General features: G+C 51.3%; 1 protein-coding gene across 1 annotated transcript in view; it reads left to right on the forward strand.

Annotated features, from left to right (window-relative positions):
• Nucleotides 1-18,390, forward strand: part of UCK2 (uridine-cytidine kinase 2) — a 70,559-nt gene that overhangs the window by 47,466 nt on the left and 4,703 nt on the right. Inside the window, exons 2-6 of the mRNA XM_041773909.1 lie at nucleotides 3,328-3,487; nucleotides 4,700-4,796; nucleotides 9,815-9,957; nucleotides 15,915-16,012; nucleotides 18,292-18,340. Coding sequence (XP_041629843.1) covers nucleotides 3,328-3,487; nucleotides 4,700-4,796; nucleotides 9,815-9,957; nucleotides 15,915-16,012; nucleotides 18,292-18,340 — 547 coding nt within the window. The remainder of the gene's footprint in view (nucleotides 1-3,327; nucleotides 3,488-4,699; nucleotides 4,797-9,814; nucleotides 9,958-15,914; nucleotides 16,013-18,291; nucleotides 18,341-18,390) is intronic.

Below are 18,390 nucleotides of genomic sequence, written 5' to 3' on the forward strand. Positions count from 1 at the left end.
CAAGGAGGCGTCTCCGTAGGGCTCCTTCCTCCCTGTTGTGTAAAAATTCAAACCTATCCTCAAGGAGAGGAATAGCATAATGAGCTCCCATGTACCTGTTGCCCCTGATTCAACAGCTGTCTAGATTTTTTAGGGGCCATTTTTGACAACTTCCAGGAGAAAGAAAATACTAGAAAAATCTAGACTGACTTGGAGACAAGTGTTTCTTTGCTTGTTCATGCAGTGGTATTTATCTCCATGATAAAGGACTTCTGCCTTGGGACTTCTGACTACATTTTAGGTTGAGGGAAAAAAAAGGAAGCAGGCTTGTGGGCAAGTCATTTCACCTGGTTTCCGCATCTGGGGAAGGATAGCGCTTGTGACTATAAGGGGTGGTTGTAGTGGAGCACTTGGCCTAGGGCCTGACTTAATAAATCAGTTATAAGTGATGGTGGTGTGTTTGTAGAAAGAAGGGTCACCAAACAGGCCCATGGAAAACATGTAGCCGAGACATATAGCTGTGGACCTACAAAACAGCAAGACTTAAGCCTTGATAAGAAATTGTGATGGGGTGCTTGGGTGACTCAGTCGGTTAAGCGTCTGCCTTAGGCTCATGTCACGATCCAAGGATCTTGGGATCAGGTCCTGCATCTGGCTCCTTGCTCAGTGGAGAAAGAGCCTGCTTCTCCTTCTCCGTCTGCTCCCCCCCCCCCCCATTCATGCTCTCTCTCTCACACTCTCTCTCTCTGTCAAATAAATACAATCTTAAAAAAGAAATTGTGATGAACACTGGCTTTCTATATGTGCTCATTAACCCGATTTTGTTGGCCATTGTACCCATTTGTCCTCGGTTGTTCCTGGGTTAAGGGAAATGATTGTTTACCTCCAAAATTAGGTAATGTAACCTCGTTATATACACTTTTTTTGGTAGTAGAGAGATTGCTATTCATACTTAAAAATATTTAACGGGTCTTAACTCTAAGTAAAAAATACCACCCTGTGAATAATCAGGTAGATTATTAAATATCTGGCCCTATGCAGCCTTCTTTTCATTTTTGTTCTTTGGTCTTCTAGAATTCTGCTAATAAAAGCTATATCTATAGACTTTACCCTGCGTAGCCTTAGGATGTAAGAACCAGATGGGAGTTAGGAAAAGGAAATGATGGGCTGGCACCTGTTTAAAAATGTATAGTTTATAATTGTATAGAGCCTTTGATTCTGTTGTGGTATTTTCATTTTTGAATCTAACTTAAGTCATGTGCAAGTTTTATCTTTCTATAATTTTTTTTTCCTGGCATAGCTGCTGTTCCCAGAATCCTGTTTTAAATGCTGTTCTGATAATACGGGTAAATGTCAAAAAAGTAAAATAATCTTCAAATAATTAACAATTGAGTCAAAATAGCATTCCTCCAAAGATCCTTACTTTGTTGTGTCTGACATTTTGTACAACAGGAAATATTGTGCAAAATAGTCTCATGTGGATTGACTAGGGCAACAGGAATGGCCAGTTTTCCTTACACTTGGAGAAATCAAATACAGAATTTATGGGAAATGTAACTTTATAAAAGTGTCCTGGTTTTTCCTTGTTAAAACCAGTTGGTAAAGTAAGTTCCATAGTGAAGCAAGACTGAGCCACAGAAATCTCTAACTATGCCACATTTTTCATCTTTTATAATTAGGTCAGCCAGCTCCATAAGGAGGCTTGGCTACGGCTTGTGGGTGTTTGTAATGTAGACATCCTTATTTTTAGATTAATATGTATGAAATGGAAAAAAGAAACAAGCTATTTGATAAATACTGTCCTTTACTATCTCATTTTTTTTAATGTGCTTGTTTTTATGCTTTTCTTTTTATGGGGACTCTATTATGGGAGAGAAAAAGAGGTAGATTTTAGGTTCTGTACCCTGTTCCAGTTCCAGCAGGTGTGTGTGTGTGTGTGTGTGTGTGTGTGTGTGTGTGTTGGACGGGGGGGGGGGGGGGGGGCTTCCCCATATCAACAAGCAATTCTCGGACACTCTCCCCACATTTCCACGTGTTCACCAACCAGGAAGCTCACCAGACCCCATCCTCTTGGGTTTGTATGGACGCTTCATGACATCAGCAGGACCGGTTATATCCTTGGTGTTGGCCACTGATTTCAGCCTCCAGCTCCTCCCCTCCTCCGAGGTCAGGGAGATAGGAGGGAAAGTTCTAACTGCTAATCACAGGGTTGGTTCCTCTGGCAACTGGCCCCATCCTTAGGTGCTTTCCAGAAGCCTCCTTGTTAACATAACAAAGACTGGAGTGCCTCTCCCCTCACTTAGGAAATTGAAGTTGAGAACTGTGTGCCAGAAATGCAAGGACTAAATACGCATTTCTCATTTTCGCAATATCACAGGTAGCTGTGTGTACTGCCCCACACCACGACACAAAGCGTGTAGGCTTTCGGTCACCTGGAACCCGCTGCCCCATTCGGAGCAGGGATACCCCATGTTGTTTTAGGCGTTGGTCGTGTTTGGAGTCCCATGTCCTTCTAGTCCATAAGAGGTGGCACATGTCTGTGAAGTGGCCACTAGGCTCACTGTGAGTATGAGCAAGTCCATGGCTATGCACTAGAGCAAAAAGGAACCCATGGACATAGGATGAAAGCCATGACGTTGGCCTGGCGGCTAACTGGCCGGATTCCCTGGCCTTGGGTTTTGATTCCACATGCGCGCGCTGTCACTGCATGACCCAGGGGCCCTCTGAGCCCTCAGCACGTTGTCAGAGTACCCTCTGTCCACTTTCTGCTGTTTCATGTGTGTCTGTACTGGGGCATGAGCAGGGATAAATAAGTTTGTGTTCCTGTTTATTTTAAAATATTTTTTTAATTTATCTAATCTATTTATTTATTTGTGAGAAAAGACAGCATGAGCAAGGGAGTAGGAGGGAGAGGGAGAAGCAGACGCCCCACTGATCGGGGAGGCTGGTGACACGGGACCCCATCCTGGGACCCCGGGATCATGACCTGAGCCTGAGGCAGGTGCTTAACCCCCTGAGCCACCCAGGTGCCCCTCGTGTTCCTTGTTATTAGGGACTTTAGAAAAGATTTTGTGGAAGAAGAGGCAGAAATTACTGTCCTCCCTGCTGCAACCCCCTGCAGATAGATACCTGCGAGTAGTAAATTGTATTTTGGAAGGGGTGGAAGAGTCCCTGAGACCCCCCACCCCCCACTTGCCTCTCAGCAGTCTGTCTTTCTCCTTTAGCCTTCTGATCCCTCAGACAAGATGGTAGCCTTTGGAGTCTTCCTTCCCGAAGCTCCTTGCATAGGGCGTGTGCATCAGTTGGTGACTCTCCCTCTAATCCTTGGCCTTCTCTTCTTTTCCACAGTCTTCTGTTTGCGCTAAGATTGTGCAGCTCCTGGGACAGAATGAGGTGGACTGTCGCCAGAAGCAGGTGGTCATCCTGAGCCAGGATAGCTTCTATCGTGTCCTCACTTCGGAGCAGAAGGCCAAAGCCCTGAAGGGCCAGTTCAATTTTGATCACCCGGGTGAGTCAGGACTTGAGGGTGTGTATGTGTGCGTGTGTGTGCTGGTTGATCGAGGGAGCTCTTTGACTCCTTGGAATCTCTTTTCTATCAATAAAAATGGAAGATTAATAAATACCTTCAGGGTTATGGTCGGGCCTAAAGAAGGAATTTTGGAACACATCACGCAATGTGTGGCTTATTGAATACGGATTGTGTCTGCCTCTGAACGGGGGTGACTCCGCGTGAGCCTTTTCCTTGAGATTGGCCAGACAGACACGGGCTAGCACAAACACGGCTGGTTCTTCTGCTTCCTGTGATCTGAAGCAGCCCCTGCTCCCCTCCCCCCGCCCCTCCCATCCCACATATGTCTGCACGTAGACATACGTGCATTTTTTTTTTCTGTACATGAATTAAATATATTATCTGTCTTTGTGCTGAGTCACGGGATATTCACAGTACAGTGGGGGAAGAGGGGAGGGACTTGGGGGAGACCAAGAGTCCCCAGGGCTGCTCCTGGGGCTGAGGGGTTGGGCTGGGCAGGGGGCTTGTGTAGAAAAGCCAGGCCTGGCCTCCCCTTGGCCTTGTCATTCGAGATTCAGCCAAGTGTTGAGGAGACCTTGGGAATATAACAGGCGTGCTCGGCAGGGGTGGTGAGGGGTGCCTTCTTTGGGGCTGCGGCCCTCATATTCCCAACCCCCGAGGGCGGGGTTCTCGGGATCAAAGCCTGTGCCTCCTATCCCACCTTCCTCTACCTGAGTGGGTGTGAAACTCAGCCCACTGGCAGAAAGGACCATGGACGGTCCAGGATATCTGCCTGAGTGACTTGCTCTGACAGTCCCAGATCCGCACATCACCCTTAGCTGGTCTTGGTTCTTGCAACTGTTGGAATTCAAACTTGGTGCCTGGAATGAAAACTTGTGTGCGCACATCCCATAGTCGTGCGAATGATTTCCAGGTTATCGTAGGCCAGTTCCCAAGACAGCAGCTATACGTGGAGGAGAGATAGATGTCTGAGGCCAAGGGTGAGATAGGTAGAAAAAAAATGAGTTTCTCAGACCTCATTCGATTACGATTCTATTTTGAGATCCAGGAAGTTTGCCTTCTGCTTAGGGTAGAGATCTGGCTTTTTATTGGTGGGGGTGTATGTGCTCTTCTGGGTGAAATAGATGTGTATGATTACAGGAGAAAGCATTTTAAAATCAAGAGCCATTTTAACAGTTTGATTTCCTTCAGATGCCTTTGACAATGAACTCATCTTCAAAACCCTCAAAGAAATCACCGAAGGGAAAACAGTGCAGATTCCTGTGTATGACTTTGTCTCCCATTCCCGGTAAGTGAGCTGTTCGGGGCTGGGCCGCCGCTGGTTGCCGCTCCCAGATTGTTCCCATTTTGAGGGCCTCAGGGCTGTGTCCTCCCCTGTCCCGTGCCCACAGCGGCCTGTCTGTTGGCAGTAGGGGTGACCGTGTGCGGCCGTGGGTGTTGTGCACCAGTTGGGGAGTTTATCCGGCACCTCCTGGAACGGTCTGCTCATCACGTTTTGCTGACTCTGGAAGGACAGGTTCATGAATTTGGGCTCAGGTGAGGGACTATACATTTGTCCTGATTCACATCCCTGAGCTCTTGCTCCTGGAATAAGATGTGAGGGAGCCGGGCAGAGGACACAGGAAACAGAACAAAGGAAACTGTTCTTTCTTCTCCCATGGTTGGACCTCGCAGAGAGGTGTCAAGGTTTGAGGGCCCTGAGGCCGCCTGAGACCAGATGCTAAACTCTCAGGAGAGTTTCTCCGTCATGTCCTTTCTGCCAATCTGTGTTCCTGCTCCTGATGAGGCCTAGAGGGCCGGGGGGGCTCATCTTCCTTCCCTCTGAGTGCTTACATGAGGCTCCTACAGGACTTCACTCCAGCCGGCCAGGCCCCCAGGCTCCCTCGAGTCTCCCAGGACCCCTTGCTCACTCTGTCTCCTTTGAGGACTTCCCAGGTCGTCTCTAAACTTCTGACAGGGCAGAGAAAGCATGTGTAGTTCCTCCTCGTTCTGGGCTCGGAGTGGCTCAGTCAGTGTTGCTTTCAGCTCTGTGCTGTTTTAAAAGTTTCTCCCACCTGCTTTCATTCTTCCTTTTCGTGATTCCTTTCAATCTCATGAGTGGATTTCTCTTTTTTTATTTTTAATTAATTAAAAATTTTTTAAAGATTTTATTTATTTATTCATGAGACACACACACACACACACACACAGAGAGAGAGAGAGAGAGAGAGAGAGAGAGAGAGGCAGAGACACAGGCAGAGGAAGAAGCAGGCTCCGCGCAGGGAACCTGATGTGGGACTCGATCCCAGGACTCCAGGATCATGCCCTGGGCTGAAGGCAGGTGCCACACCACTGAGCCACCCAGGAATCCCGATTTCTCTTTTTTAAAATGAAATAGATTTCATGCATCTTTAACTACCAAATGTTTCCCATCATTAAAAGCCTGTCTTTATCGCCGCATGTGTTCTTTGAGTACATATCTCAGCTGGCCTTTGACATGGGTTTCCTCACACGTTCTGTGCCTTTCCAAGGACTGGAGGGTGTGGCAAAGATTGGTTGGAGGAGGAAGAGAGTGAACACATTGTCCTGGAAAGCCAGGCTGCTTTGCTTCTCACCCCCACCCTTCACTAGCATCTTCCGAAGCATGTCCTACCCTGGACCAGATGCCACTGTGCCTAAAACTCAAAAGAACAAGATGCACCTCCAGTATCAAAGCACCACAGACCGTGCAGGAATAAAGGGGTTTAGTACAGGAATTGGAGCTAATAAGAGTGTTGAGGTTGGGATTGCTAAGACCTGGGAGGCTGCAGCCTGGGGCACTGGAGATGAAATCAGGGTCCGAGGCAAGTCCAAGAAGCTGCCAACTGTGGGCCCCAGCCTGCAAGGTAGGGGGACTTGTGCAGTGTCTGCAAAGTGGCCTTGTGTGGCTAGTAAGACCTAAACATTATCTGGGTTTTGTATCATCTTTGACGTTTCCCATTGGCAAAGCACCACAGAGGGAAAAGGATTCTGGGATTTGTAGTTTCTAGCCTCAGCAGGGCGTGGTGGTGATGTCCAGTCCACAAGAGACCAGGGACCTCTCAGGTCCAGGGTGGGGCACTGCTACAGAGTTGAAATGCAGCCTGACAACTAAGATCAGAGCCCTTGGAGGAGTGTAAAGGAGAGAGGACAGGCTTGGAGTATTTAGAGCGGGATGTAGAGAGGCAATATTTAAGGTAATATTTATCACCTCTCTAATATGTAGAGAGATGATATTTAAGCTATATATTGGAAAGCATAATAATTTGTTGGGGAAGGGGATTTGCAAGGTAATGGGTTGGGCAGGATTTCGGGGATGAGCTCAGTGGGGAACTAGAGGTGGTGAGGAGTGCAGGATGGGGGTCAGGGTGCGGGAAGAGTGGCTAGGAGGCAGGCAGGCAGGCTTCAGATGGGAAAGACTGGGAACGCCGGGGCCGGAGCATGAACGTGCTGGCAATAGGGAGTCACAGATGGCTGTTCCATGGGAGCAGATCTTTTGGTGGCAGGAAGAGAGGATCCACGATGCTATTTATAAAGCCCTTGGAGTGGTAACCCAAGTGAGAGACTCACAAGGGCCTGAGGTCAGGCGGCGGAAGTAGGGGTGGTTGGCAGGAGGCAGGACCTGACCAGATGCAGGAGGCGCAGAGGGGCAGCTAGTGCAGCCTGACCTCTGTCAGATTCAGGTCTTAAAAGAAACTCCAGCAGAATTCCCCATCCAGACGTGATTCACTTCTCTTTTTCCTCCCGATCCCTTTCAAATCGTATATTGTATAACCCTGTTGTTTGGTGGCCCACGGCCTGTGTCTTTGTGAGACATTTTCCCGACCACCTTAGACCACAGCAGTCCCCCCAGCTCTCGAGGCCACTTGTTCTGCACTCAGCTGTTCGGAGTTCTCTGCTCCCAACCCAGGCACGGGCCTTTCGTGGTGATCCACAAACTGATGCTGGATGGAGAAAGAGAAGACACTCGTTTGCTGTAAATACCCTTCTCTGGCTTCACTCTTGCTCAAAAGCCAAATGAGAAGCTGGGATTAGGTTACCCTGTGGACTTCCCAGCCAGACTCTGAACTTGTAAATGGAACATTGCACCAAGTGTGGCTCCTTGCACATTCTGGGCTGGTAGTTGCCCAATAGATTTTTTTTTTTTTTAAGCTCTGGGCTGTTTTGAAGGGTTCTCGTCTCTAAATGTACATGTGCACTTGGGTAGGGATTGATTCCCACCTCTTGGAGCTGCAAAACAGCACAGTTACGTTCCCCTGGCTTTCCTAGGACCAAGGCATGTTTGTTGAATTGGAAAACCATCTGTTCCTTGTTCGTGTTTATTTGTTGGGTGTCCTGATCCGCGCTTGATCTGGCATGGGCGTACGTACCCCTAGCACAGTCACGGTGCTCCCTGTTAGTAGTGTGTTTTCCAGACGGAGCCCCGGGAGCCTGCCCTCTCCCACCCCAACATACACACATTTGCTTTTTCCCAGCAGAGACTCTTCAGCCCCCTCCTTGGTGCAGGGCAGTTGCCCACAGTGGCTCATAATTTTACTCACTCACGGAGCCTCTTTTCTAGCCCATTTCCCTTCTGAACTCTGCCCAGTTAGGTTCTTCATCCTGAGCCACGGTGGGCACCCTGTTTTCTGGTAGGCAACGTTCCTCCATACGGGCTCTCCTCAACCCTGGTTTGTACATTAGACACATCTGGGGCGGTTTTATAAAAAAGACCAGTGCTCTGGCTCTGCCTTAGACTCATAAAATCAGAGCCCCGTGGGAACAGGGCCCAGGCATACATTTTTTTTTTTTTTTTTGTAATTTAAGATTTTATTTATTTATTTGAGAGAGAGGGAGTGCATACATGCATGAGGGCAGAGGGAGAGGGAGAGAGAATCTTAAGCAGATGCCCCCCTGAGTGCAGAGGCTCAGGCACATCACCTTGAGAGCACGACCTGAGCTGAAACCCAGAGTGGTCTCTTAACCGACTGTGCCCCCCAGGTGCCCCCAGGCATAGGTGTTTTTTATTTTTATATTTTTTAAGATTTTATTTATTTATTCATGAGAGACCGAGAGAGAGAGGCAGGCAGAGACACAGGCAGCAGGAGAAGCAGGCTCCATGCAGGGAGCCTGACGTGGGACTCGATCCCGGGACTTTAGGATCATGCCCTGAGCCGAAGGCAGGCGCCAAGCCGCTGAGCCACCCAGGCATCCCGATAGGTGTTTTTTAAAAGCTCCCTAGATGATTCTGTGTGCATCCAGAGAACATCACTGTTCCACAGTGTCTCCTACTCTTATTCACCTGGTCCTCTTCTGTTGTCTTTTCTGCCCCACATTCTGCCACTTTGGTAGTCGCTCCAGCAGCGCCTGCCTTAGAATTTAGACAGGAACCCAAGGCTCTGAGCTAATAAAGAATCAAAGAGTGTTTATGGGAGGGAAGTTCAGTGCATCCTCTTGACTTGGCAGCCGCCGACTTCCCTGTGTTTCCACTGATAAACCCATTGTCTTAAGGAACCTTAAAAAAAAAATTTGTTTTCTTGGGTTTTATTCATAAATGTCCACGTGAGTAGTAAGCCTTGCAGCGGTTACTATTACTTCCCTTTCAGTGACTTTTGAGCAAGAAGCAGTAGGTGATGCTTAGGACAGAATCAGATCGCGACCCTGTGGGGTAGATGGAGAGGTAATGGGTACCCCTGTCTCATCGAGGAGGGTGGGAGGGAGAGGAGCAGGGGGAGGAGCACCCCACAGCCCTGACCCACGGCCACAATGCTGCTTGTGGTGGAGCCAGACCCGACGGAGCTCTGGAGGCTTTCCTTCCCTGTAGATGCTTCCTCTCCTCTCCCCTCTTTCCCGCAGCTTCCTTTTTCTGCCTCCTCCTCTCCCATCCCTTCCTGCCTCCTACCAGTTGCCTCCGCACAGGGGGAGGGGTGGGGTTGTTGGGAGAAAACTGTGAGTTTCTGTTTTGTGAAAGTTCAGCGTTAGCTTCCTTAAATGCCGGGCATGAGAGCATTCCTGGAGACGCCTCCAGGGAAAAGAAGAAATCACATCTGCTTCTGTCTGTTGCTATTGTGCGTTCAACAGCATGTTATCTGTCCCCAGGAGACAGTTCAGAAGAACTGGTCAGAGGGGACCTTTGCCCCAGTGGTGATGGCCCTTTGGCAGGTCTTCGTCGGTGGTCCGAGGGCTCAGCAGGGCTGGGGGGTGAGCTCCCCCTTTTGGTCCTGCTGTACATGTATGGGGAAGGACCCCAGACTCAGAGACAGATGCTGTGTCCTCCTCCATGTGCTCGCCCTGCCTGGTTCAGCCCATCATCTGCTCTGTGCTTTGCAGGAAGGAGGAGACAGTCACTGTCTACCCCGCGGATGTGGTGCTCTTTGAAGGGATCCTGGCTTTCTACTCCCAGGAGGTGCGAGACCTGTTCCAGATGAAGCTTTTCGTGGACACAGATGCGGACACCCGGCTCTCCCGCAGAGGTGCGCCCTATGAGCCTCTGGTGGCCCCGGTGGGTGGCCCAGTCCAACTGAGTCAGTTCAGCCCAGGATGTCCTGCTGCTCAAACATTGGGTGACATCTGAGGAGGGATTAGTTTCTGTGGGTTTTTTTTTTTTTTTTGGATGATGAAAGGTTTGTGAGGTCACAGAGATGAAATAAGAAGTTTACGTTTTGGTTTTGCTGGGAAAAAGTGTGATTAAATGCCCAGTTCCTTATGGTTTTCCCAAAGGCATCGTAATCAAGACAGGAGCTAACTGTAGGCCATCCAGGGGCAGGAGTGAATACCTAGTACCTGCAGCACGGGGCAGCCTGTCCCAGCAGCTCACTTCTCTAGCCCTTTCTTTTCCAGAAAGCTCAGTGGAAGTTTTGTCATGCTGTCCGGCCATCTGCGGAGCAGGGTCGGTTGGTCGCTTCCTATGCAGCCCTTACTGAGGGTGTGCCTGAGTGAGTCTCTGCCTGGTGTCCTGAGGACACAGAACTGCCCTTTGCTGGGGAGCAGAGCTCATGAATTCAGCTCCGCAGGACATTGAGCAGAGCCCTTGCTCCCACTAGAGGGGATCAGGAGGCTTCATGGGGGTGTGCAAGGGTGATGACGTGGACAACCCAAGAAATCACGGTGCAAATGCAGACCCACAGGGCTTGTTCTGGGAAGCAGGTGGCTGGAGTTCCTAGAAGGCTGACCAAAGAGATGCTAGACATTGCTTGGGGCAGATCATAGGGGCTGTGGCTTCCTATTTGGTCCCTGGTAGACAGGGAGAGAGCTACCGAGGGGTTTTGAGCAGGGCAAGTGAAAGGGCCTTGGGTCTCTTTTGGGGAGATGACTCTGATGGAGCAGATGGGAGTGAAGACTGCAGGTAGGGCTGCTGCAGCAAGTGGGGCAGGGCAGGGTGGGGAGGGCTGGGGAGGGACATGATGGTACAAGCAGAGTCAGAACATGACAGCCCCCACCTCCCACTCCCCCGTGGGGGCCACGGCAGGGTATGGGCGAGGAAGAGAGAAAAGGAAGTGGAGGCAAGTGAGCAAGGCTTCGAGTCCCCGTCGCGCATCCCCGTCGCGCAGAAGAGGAACGAGACCCAGGAAGTGACAAGGGTGGCTCCTAGTCACAGAGCAAATCATGGGCAGGATTTTTTTTTAAGTTCCAGCCCTTCTGACCTCAAAGCCCGTGATGATTTCTCTTCTCGGCTCATGAAACAAATTTGTGGTTTATCCACTTAAGCCCTCTCTTTGCAAGAACTCACAAACAGAACCAGCAGAATATAGAGGAATGAGTCCCTGAGTTTTGTCCTTCCCAGGAGTAGCGTCGGCACTTGATGAGAAGTGAGTTGTGGTGACAACTTCTGCTCCCAGGTGGGGTCGGGGAGGGATAGAACTCCGCAATGGACGACAGGAGAGTGGCAGGCCCATATTCTAGTCCACGGCCTCCAGCTAGCTTTGGGACTTTGGTGGTGGCTCTTGGGACTCCTGTGACGTCCCAGGCTCGGGTTTCTTAATGGGTAATATGAAGGGGACAGGCCTGTTTTTAGGGTCGTGACTTTGGCCAGGAAAGAGCTGCATGGTCTTTTTTAATAGTCAAGGCCTGAGCCTGCCCGTCCCTCACGCATCTGTGCCAGGGCCTGGTTTATCACCTTAGTTCCCAAACCCAGGTTCCGCCTTGGTTGATCTGCTCAGTGTCCCCATTACTTTGCCAAATCAGGGAGGCAGCACGATACACCCGGGTGAAAAGACTGGAGTCCCATGTACTGGACTTAAATCCTGATTTCACCATCTAGTAGAGATATGGTGACCTCGGGCAGGTTATGTTGTAACCTCTTTGTACCTGACAAATAGGGTTAATCCCACGGGTTGATTCGGTACCGACCTGTATCCCTGGGTCGTGAGGATGAGGGGCAAACGCAGGAAAAATGCCTGACGTTGGTTGGTAACAGTCTGCGTGTCGGATCAGAAGCCTGCTTTGCCTGAGATAGTGGACCTTCTGTTTTCCTGAGTTTCCCTCCAGGACTGGTCAGAAGCTTTGGGGGGTCACCACGTCCTCAGGAGCTGGGACGCGGGGCTGATGGCATCGTCGCGGTATAGTCATGTTTGAGGGAGGAGGGCACGTGAGCCAAGGTGCAGGAGGTGAGAACCAGGCTCGAGAACTATAGGATTCAGGGTCCTTGGAAATCAGACTCTCTTGGCCTGTGATTCAAACAGATCATCGTGGCGCCAATGACACAGAAGATCCCCCTCTTGCTCCCTTGTCCCGGGATCCTTGTGCAAAACCCGGGGGTGGGGGGGGGGGGAGACATGAGGTGACGGCGGCTCCCTGTGGGGTTTCTCTGGGTCGGTCCTATCACCCCCGCATCCCCGCTGCTCCCGGGGAGGCTGCCGCTTTTCCTCGCAGACCTTCTGTCTTCTCGTGTCACCTGCTGGCGAGTCCCTTTCGTGGTGGACTTGGCAGGGCCTCTCCACATGCTGTTTCTACAAATTCATTCTCTGCCCACGTAGGACAAAAACCATGCCTGGCATGTGCTTTGTGGGAAGGGAGGGTGGGTTCGTCAGGAGCAGCCGCTGGGCAGAAGAAGTTCCTGCAGACTTGGTTGGGGTCCCGCTTTTACCCCCACCGCATGTCCTGCTTCCTGGGCCTGCGACCCCCGGGGCCAGGATTCCAGGACTCCTCCGTGTGGGGCCATGCAGCCTTGGAAAGACTGACCTCCATCCCCTGGGAACCCCTCGTACTGCGGGGGTATTGGCTTCTTCCAGCTTTCACCGTCCCTCCGTGTGTGTTATGTACTCTAACCCGCCCTCAAATTCAGGGGCTGGGAAGAATTGAGGGGGCCACGGAGGGCTGACACCTGCCCTCTCCCCTGCTCTAGTTCTGTGTCGCGTTCCCACAGCGTCAGGGCTGCAGTGGACCTTGGGACAGCCAGTCTGTTGTGTTCACTACGGCAACACATTTCCTTGACTAGTTTTCAAAGTGAATCAATTGACTGAGCCATGGAGGAATTGTAATTTAGTCCGGGTCCTTCTAGATCTCGTCCTTGGCTTTGGCTGACCAGAGGAGCCCTGGTGGCTTTGGAAGGGCGGCCGTGGAAGCCAAGCTGGGAAGGTGGGCAGACAGGTTGTTTCCTGCCCTTTACCCCCTCTTCGGAACGGGCCTTTCCTTTCCGAGCAAATGTGCCGAGTCAGAGTGATGACCAGGGATTCGAGTCCCTGGAGTTCCCGGGTTGTGCCAAGACCCTGTTGAGTCAGTCCTTGGCTTGGCTCTGTTTCCTGACTCGGCCTGAGGAGCGGGGCACTGGGGAGACTGGGGAGCAGTGACCTGGCTGGCCTTGTGCTGTCCCGACCCAGCTCAGGAGGGGGTCTCTGGGTGCTGAACGTGATGACTTGGTGGAAGCCTCTTAGGGAGCAGAGGTGGGTGATGCCTTTTGCTTTTGCACATTCCAAGCATCTAGGCAGCATTCTCACCCATTTCCTGTTTCCTTTTCTGGGGTAGAAACTGTGGGAGGCTCCTCTCTGTCCCCTGTTTCTCCCTCTCCCCTGTGTCTTCCCACATGTTGGAGCGCCACAGGACCTCCCCCCTCCCCCAGCTCTCAGCTGGGTCTGACCTGCCCCCCCGAGCCCACCTGAGCTCACCTGAGCCGACCTGAGCTCACCTGAGCCGACCTGAGCACACCGATGCTGCCCTCCCAGGGGTCTGCTCTGTCAGGGAGCCATCGCTCCCTAGAAGCTTCCCAGATTCTGTTACACCGTAACCTGTGGTAGGAGCTCAGGTTGATGAATGCGCACGATGCACCAGCCACAGTACTGAGGTTTTCTGTACGTCTCCCTGTTTTCCTGACCTTATGAGGAAGTCTCTGTATCGTGTCTCTGTTTTACAGTTAAGGAAAATGAGATTCGCAGAGGTCGAATAACCTGTCTAAGGTCACAGAGGTAAGAGGGAGGGGTCAGGATTCAAATCCAGCTCCGTTCTGCCTGCCGTGCTCTCCGTGGTGGCCCCAGGGGTCGCCGTGGGCCCCCAGAGCCGACTCTGTGTGACTCTCCCCTCCGCGGTGGCGTGGCAGGTGAAGCTCTCAGGTCTGCGGGTCACCAGGGAGCCGCGGGCCTGGGCTCAGGGCAGTAGCAGAGCTACGTGAGAGGCCATTGTGCCCGTGTGTGCGTGCTGGACAAAGGTTCCCTCCCATGCTGCCAGAGCCATCAGCACTTGTGTGAAAACGTGTCCTGTGAAACAAGCACATCAGGCCTCTGCAGGACTTCTAAGGAAAGGCTGCCTAAGTGCGGGCGGGCGTGTGTTTGTTTTTTTCCCTGGCCCTGATACCCTTTGCCCTGGCTTCCTTTTTTTTTGCTTTGTACTTTATCTGGAGACGCGAAGAATTGGAGGCCACACTGGCTGTGTGTTTTGGCCAAGGGGAGCTCGGTGGCCGGCGTGCCAAGGGCCCTGGAGGCCTGTGGGGCTGAGCCACGTGGCGGCTCTTCGGCCTCCTTGGCTACGTCTCCCTGGCCCAGCCGCCGGGCCCCGCCTCAGAATGCCCGAGAACACCATCTCCTGGCTCAGGGAGGCACCGCCGCTAGCCTGGGCCGCGAGGCAAGTCCTGACCCTTGATCAGCGACCAGCCAACCCTCTAATGACCCGGGCTCATCAGAGCAGAGAAATCTCCCTGTAGATTGAGGAGCTGCTAGAGGAGTCACTGCTGTGGCACTGTCACCCGACCCTCTGGAATGTGGTCTTCCTGACAGTCTTCTAGACGTCTGAGCTCCCAGGTCCCTGCCAGCCCGAGTCCTAATCACAGGCACCTCCCTCCTTCCTGCCCCTGCCTGCACAGGTGCACGCGCACGTGAAGCACAGAATCACCTAGAGACACGGCTTTCCAGAAATTCACCCACAGGCATTCCTCGGTTTGTTTGCAGTGAGTTTCCTCCCACGCTGATGCCGGAACCTATGGTCTCGAGGAGCCCAGGGGCCTTCCCGAGTGGTTGTTGATGGACAGGGTTCCCCCTTGGGGTGGGAGGTGGAAGATTGAGCAGCTGTGGTACTAAGGTTCACAAAACATCTGTAGGGAGGGGTGTTTTGACTGAGAGAATCTCCTCCCAAACTCTCACTACCGAGTTTGGGGGAGAAACTGAGGCTCAGGGCAGTTAGTGTAGAGTGGCTGAGCCAGGACTCCAGTCCCTTCGGTGGTGGTCAGACCCTTTTCTGTTTTTGTGTTTTGTTTTGTTTGACAAGAGGCTCTATTAAAATAATCAAGGTGTTTGATGCAAGCCCCTGAACCACTGCCCCAGAGGAAGAAGGTGGAAGATAGTGAGCGTGGACCCGTCCAGGTGGCCCTACACCTCCAGCTCACCGTTTCCAACACCGTGGTGTGGTCATCTTTCACCTAAGTGGTGTTCTGCTCGCAATCCTCTGTGCTTGGGGTTAGCAGGAATGGCTGACCATAGCTGGACCCTCTGCCTGCCCTCCAACCCCGTAGGGGCTGAAATGTGGGGGGGAGCCAGGCGCAATCAGGTGGCACGTCGGCAGTAGGTCAGTGGACTGCACACAGGTAAGTAAGTGCAAGGGGCGGCACCCAGGTGAGCAGGGGGCCCTTTGCCAGGGAGCCCCACTGCCTCTCTGGGCCCCGTCTATTTCCCGTTCCAAGCTCTGCAGGAATGTCCTGCTTTTTACGTTGTGTCACACTGACATTTTATTTGGGTCAAATGCTGCTGGAAGCCAGGAGACTCTTGGCTTAGGCCAGACAGAGATCGTTTGGTCAGAGCCAAATTTGACTATAGCCATAAAAATGTAACATGTTTTTCTTGAAGCTGCTGCTGACCTGCTCTTGGTCAAGTCTCTCAGGAATCCGGCTTGTGAATCATCCATCCAGAGTAATTGTGGCGTCCATGTGAGCCGGGTCTGCCTCATGGAAGGCGGACACGTGTTGGCTCATGCACCATTTTCTTGATTCTTGTTTTTCCTTTTCTTATAGTATTAAGGGACATCAGCGAAAGAGGGAGGGACCTTGAGCAGATTTTATCCCAGTACATTACGTTCGTCAAGCCTGCCTTTGAGGAATTCTGCTTGCCAGTGAGTTGTGTCCTTGGTTTTGTTTTTTGTTGAATTTAGAATTTAAAACTTAACCCATACAAATAAAGGTATATAAGTTGATGGAGCCCCCCCAGCCTGGATTTCATTCCTCTCCGAGGGATCCTCTGACCTCTAGTCCCAAGGAAGGGCGGACTTTGGGGCTTTGTGTGCTGCCCAGGTTTTCTCTAGGAGCTGTAGGCCATCATCTCTGGCAGAGTGGTCCCTCGGGGGGCCTGCTGTCTGACTCCAGCGAGCTCTGCGCCCCTTGCTTGGTGGGCTCAAGCTGTGACCATTGCCATCTCTAAGCAGAGGCTCGGCCATCGGGGTCTTCCAAAGGTCTGTGATGGTTGCAGTATTGGTGCGTGCAGAGGGCTTCTGAACCTCTTCCGCCACCGCGTGGAGCCCCCCTTTGAGCTTGTCTTTGGGCCCCGTGTAAGTTCCCATATGGGAAGCGTCCTGCCATGCTGGAATAAGCTTCCATACCTCTGCCCTGGCACAGACTCCTTCTTCCTCCAGTGGCAGCTAGGAACTCTCTGGGGAGGTGGCTTTCGGGGAAGGAAGGTTGGGGATATGGGGAATTTTTAGCTTTCAGCGAATCATCCCTCAGCACAGGAAAAACTCTGAGCTTCGTGGGGACAGGCAGGTGAATGTTGAGGGAGGGCCACCAGGGTGTGGAGTGGGGGACGGGGGACTGGTAGAGGAAGAAGTAGGAGATGATGTCGTCTGAGAAGAAGTGTTTAACTCAGGAGACGCCTGCACCCGTGTCGTGTGTGTGTCTTCACCAGGTCGACTCCCTAACGATTTATAATTCAGCTCTGAGAGAAAGCAGGGAGACATGGGGACTTAGCCCGAGCTTGGGCGATCTCTTCTGGGGAACTGGAATCCTAGGGTGAGGCGTGGGGATTTCTCGGGTTCTCATTGTAATTAACGTCTTGCTTTCTCCTGGAAAAGTTTGATCTCAAACTGTGCGTTCCTTCAAGTCTGTGAGTAGGTTTTGCGTCAAACCAGACCAGACTTTTGTTTCCGATCGGGGACAGGTGGACTTTCTGAGTCAGCCTGAATCACGCCGATGCCCTGCTCATTCCCCTGGAGAGCTCTGGGTCACAGGATTAGGTTTCTGGGCAGAGGGCAGAGGATAGCTGAGGAGCCAGGAAATTCTATCCTTCCATCTATCTATCTTCTCCTGCTCTTTTGAACTTAGGTAAACTTATGATTGGGCATAAATGAGCGTTAACTGCCAATTCTCTGCTGTTTAACTTAATTATCACGGAGCTTAGAATTCTGCATATTTTCTGGGTGCTTTCTCCTTGTCCCCACAGTCCAGCCCCTCTGTGCTCGGGGAAGATCAGGTCACCCCTGCATAAGCCAGGAGTTTGGATCTGATCAACAGTCTGCCTGGTTCAGGTTGGATTTGGGCCTGACACAGCTACATTTGAATGGTTTTGGTATAGAAGATGCCCACGTTTTTATTTGGTCTCCTTCTAAATGTGGGTCATACACCAGAACACAGTTATTTGTAAACTCGTCCACAAAAATCTCAGTAAAATAAGAAAACACAAAAGGGAATGTATCTAATTGTGGCTTTTGTTTTTGTTTTAAAGTGGGATCCCAGAGCTGATGAAAATGATCATCAGTGGGGGTCGTCTTTCCTGGGTTTGTTTACCATTTATTTATTTACTTGCTTGCTTATTTTTAAAAGATTTTATTTATTCATGAGAAAGAGAGAGAGAGAGAGAGAGAGAGAGAGAGAGAGAGAGGGGCAGAGACACAGGCAGAGGGAGAAGCAGGCTCCATGCAGGGAGCCCGACTGTGGGACTCGATCCCAGGACTCCAGGATCATGCTCTGCACCGAAGGCAGGCGCTAAACCGCTGAGCCACCCAGGGATCCCCTTTACCCTTGCTTTAGGATCGGTGGTGTCACCTTTCAGACTGTGTGTAGAAGTCCAAGGTGAACCACATCCCTTTTAAATTTGGGTTTTTCTAATTCACATTTTTCTTAGTAGGGAGGGCGCAGTTATGAGTTGGGTTTGAAAGACCACGTTCTCTGTGCAGGCCAGAGCTTGAACAGTATTAAAACATTAATAATGAAAAATCAAGAGACTGATTTATTGTAATTTAGATAAAGGGGGTAAAAAATACTATGCTCGCAGCCTCAAGCTGCCGCTCTCTGGGGTCAGTGGTAGGAAGGCTGACCCCTCTCCCCATAACCCTTCAACAGGGGCTTGGGCTGCTTTCTCTGGAACTCCTCTTTAATGCCTTGTGACTATCTTTCTCCACAGACCAAGAAATACGCTGATGTGATCATTCCGAGAGGTGTAGATAACCTCGGTGAGTCCTGGTGGGGGGTCATCCCATGGGGCATGACTTCTACCCTTTGT

This window comes from Vulpes lagopus, chromosome 11, assembly GCF_018345385.1.
Source record: "Vulpes lagopus strain Blue_001 chromosome 11, ASM1834538v1, whole genome shotgun sequence".
Taxonomy (NCBI): Eukaryota; Metazoa; Chordata; class Mammalia; order Carnivora; family Canidae; genus Vulpes; species Vulpes lagopus.